Genomic DNA, 3,695 nt, shown 5'->3' on the forward strand with positions numbered 1-3,695 from the left:
AGGTCTGGTTTCACGCGAACTGCGGCAGCACGCACAGTCTGATCCGGACTTTGTCTCCGGTCCAGAGACGCGATCGCACGGAGCGGTTCATATACGCAAGTCGGCATATATTAAACACTTTTACAACTACACAGACTCCGCATGATTATGACCACTATTTTGTTCTACTAAGAGTTTCATATTGAATCTAGGGGTAATCTATTTGACTGGCTGTCAAATGCGGCTTTACCGAGCTCAACGGCTCTGAGGGATATTTGATGAAAATGCAATTTAAACGTCTTAAGTGTAAGTCTCAATGCATTTAAGAAAAATAAAAGACATTTAAATCACCATTTTCCTACCCTTTTGGTGCATCTTTGCCTCAGAATGCATTCTGAAATTCTCACTGCATTTTGCTACAATTATCATGCGGTTTTATGATGAAAATTAAATCCCAAGTGTCCGGCCTGTAAGTCTACATGCATTTAAGAAAAACAGCATTTAAATGATCATTTTGCTACAGTTTTTGTTTGGACATGCTAAACATATCTAATCAATTTGGGTAATACATTTTCCTTTTAGTTTTGCTTATAAAGCATTAAAATATGTTTTTAATGTGCATATTAAAACTAGTGTAGGAAATGGCAAATGTAAATTATATAATTGAATTTTCATTTTGCACTAAACATTTGCACTAAACACATATGTATGGGGAAATGTAAATTTAAATACAGAAAATTGCCATTTTGCATATTACATTGCCATTTTGCATATTACATTTCAAAATGAATTATGCTACCCATATGCTTCCATATGTAACTGCAGCTGCAGGGATGCAATGACTTTACCAATTAGCAACCGGCTCTTTTATTTAGAAGTAACTTGAAATCGCATCATATTGTGTTGCACTTTCTCCCATTCAAGTATTATATGTGCACCATCTTTGCACATTTAAAATATTTGGTGTTACTTTCAAAAGCAGTTTAATTACAATATGTTGAATTAATTCTGAAGAGAATATGATAAAGTAACAGCTTTGTCATATTTCTTTAAAAAAGAAATCTGTTCTTGATTTTTCCCTATGTTTTATTAACTTAATCATCTTTTATAACAGCAGATTTGATTCTGAAACAATTCTTGGAAACTCACAAATCCAAAATGCAGAAGAAAGCAGAAAATATTTTTGAGGGCAAAGAAGAAGCGCATCTCAAGGCTATTTACACAGAGCTGTTCATCACAGAGGGAGATATGAAGGAGGTTAATCAGGAACATGAGATTCTGAAGATTGATGATGCTTTCAACAAGAACAAGCAAACACAGGACAAACCAATCAAATGCAATGATATATTTATATTATTAAGGGAAAACAATGAGAAGAAGATTGTTCTGACCAAGGGAGTCGCTGGCATTGGAAAAACGGTCTCTGTGCACAAGTTCATCCTGGACTGGGCAGAAGGAGAAGCCAATCAGAATATACACTGTGTGTTCCTGCTTCCATTCAGAGAGATTAACTTAATGACCAACGAAGATTTCAGTCTCCACAAGCTTCTGCTGGAATTGTATCCTGAACTGGAGGGCCTGGAGAAAACAAAGTTATATAAGGAATGCAATCTAGCATTTATATTTGATGGACTTGATGAGAGTCGCCTGACTTTGAATTTTAAAAGTAAAACATTGAACACTGTTGAGAAAAGATCATCTGTAGATGTAATGTTCACAAGTCTGGTCAAAGCGACTCTGCTTTCATCAGCTCTGGTCTGGGTGACATCACGACCAGCAGCAGCCAATCAGATCCCTCCTCGGTGTGTGGGTTTGTTCACAGAAGTGCGAGGATTCACTGATGCAGAAGAAAGAGAATCAACAAAGAACTTAGATTCAAACAGTCCAATGATTTTGAAGTTAGCTAAGCTAGCGTTTGAACAGCTGAAGCAGGAACACATTGTGTTCTATGAGAAAGATCTGAAGGCATGTGGTATTGATGTGAGCAAAGACACTGAGTTTACAGGAATGATCGCTGAGATCTTTAAGAAGGAAAAGGGACTTCATGACAAGAAGGTCTTCTCCTTTGTGCATCTGAGTGTTCAAGAGTTTCTCGCTGCAGTGCATGTGTTCCTCTGTTACCTGAACAAGAACATGCAGGAGCTTTGGTTTTTCTTTGATAAGACAGAAGAAAATGTCACATTGCAGAAGCTACTGCAGAAGGCTGTTGATAAAGCCATGAAGAGTAAGAGAGGACATCTGGACCTGTTCCTGCGGTTTCTGATGGGTGTTACACTGGAATCCAGTCAAAACCTGCTCCAAGGTCTGATCACACACACTGAAGACACCACAGAGAGCATCAGACAAACAACTGAACACATTAAACAAGTGCAAAACAAGAATATCTCAGATGAAGCTTCAGTCAACCTGTTCTACTGTTTGCTTGAGCTCAAGGATCATTCATTATATGAGGAAATTCAGAGATATCTCAGTTCAGATGCACACCCAGGAAGAGAGCTCTCATCTTCAATGTGTTCAGTGCTGACCTACATACTGCTGATGTCAGAGAAGGTGCTGGATGAGTTCAACCCAAAGAGATTCACGTCACAAAAAAACTACAAGAGACTCATTCCAGCTGTGAGATGCTGCAGAAAAGCCCTGTGAGTAATTTCACTGACTGCTGTTTGATCAAATGTTTTATTCTACATCACTAAACAATTAAATGTCAAAATACTATGTAAAATATCTGGTTGTCCTGATTATGAAGGGGAAAATAAGTTTTTGCAGAAACACTAAACTTTCATAACTATAGCTAGCAGATTTTCCTGTTTATATTGTAGAATGAATGTATCAGTGATGTTTCTCCAAGGACACAAGGCAGGCCATGTCTACTCAAAAAACCTGATGAGAAAACAATCAGGGTTTCCAAGCATCCTGGAAAATTTGGAATTTTGTAATGCAGTTTTATGAGAAATGAAATAATACCTTAATTTCCTTAAGTGATTATTTTGAACAGTTTGTTTTATTTTACAATTTCATATAAATTTAAAACATTTTCCCTTTCTTTATGCATTTGTTATAGAAGCTCTATTTTCGCTTCGTCAATCAAATCCTCCGCACACATTTATATTACTTTCTTATATTATATTACTTGCCTCATTTCAGTAGGACAGCTTCAGTGTGTTGATAACGTGAACCGATCACTGAGTCAGTGAGTTGAACTGGATTGTCCTTATTTAGGACAAACATGCAGTCCAGATTATAAAACTGATAAACACATTAATATGGCTGTTTTTTGTTCTCTTCACAGGCTGTATGGCTGTTATCTCACTGCTCAGTCTTGTGAGAGTTTGTCATCAGCTCTACAATCCTCAAACTCTGTTCTGAGAGAGCTGGATCTGAGTAACAATGACCTGCATGATTCAGGAGTGAAGCTGCTTTCTGATGGACTGAAGAGTCCAAACTGTCAGCTGCAGATACTGAGGTTTGATTTCAAACACTTTCATTGATTTTTACCCCCATTAAATTAATCATTAAAAATCACATTGCTAAGATTTATTCTGTGTGCAATTACTGTTTTTCTCGTTCAGGTTTTCCACATGTAATCTCACTGCTCAGTCTTGTGAGAGTTTATCATCAGCTCTTCAATCCTCAAACTCTGTTCTGAAAGAGCTGGACCTGAGTAACAATGACCTGCAGGATTCAGGAGTGAAGCTGCTTTCTGATGGACTGAAGAG

The 3,695-nt window shown here is 37.4% G+C and overlaps 1 protein-coding gene across 1 annotated transcript in view; it reads left to right on the forward strand.

Moving 5' to 3' along the window:
- LOC107727338 (NACHT, LRR and PYD domains-containing protein 3-like) overlaps positions 1-3,695 on the forward strand; it is an 18,571-nt gene that overhangs the window by 13,277 nt on the left and 1,599 nt on the right. Inside the window, exons 3-5 of the mRNA XM_016537181.1 lie at positions 1,094-2,618; positions 3,269-3,442; positions 3,549-3,695. The exon at positions 3,549-3,695 is cut by the window's right edge and continues 23 nt beyond it. Of these exons, the coding sequence (XP_016392667.1) occupies positions 1,094-2,618; positions 3,269-3,442; positions 3,549-3,695 (1,846 nt within the window). The remainder of the gene's footprint in view (positions 1-1,093; positions 2,619-3,268; positions 3,443-3,548) is intronic.

Source organism: Sinocyclocheilus rhinocerous, unplaced genomic scaffold, assembly GCF_001515625.1.
Source record: "Sinocyclocheilus rhinocerous isolate Xijiao unplaced genomic scaffold, SAMN03320098_v1.1 scaffold4292, whole genome shotgun sequence".
Taxonomy (NCBI): Eukaryota; Metazoa; Chordata; class Actinopteri; order Cypriniformes; family Cyprinidae; genus Sinocyclocheilus; species Sinocyclocheilus rhinocerous.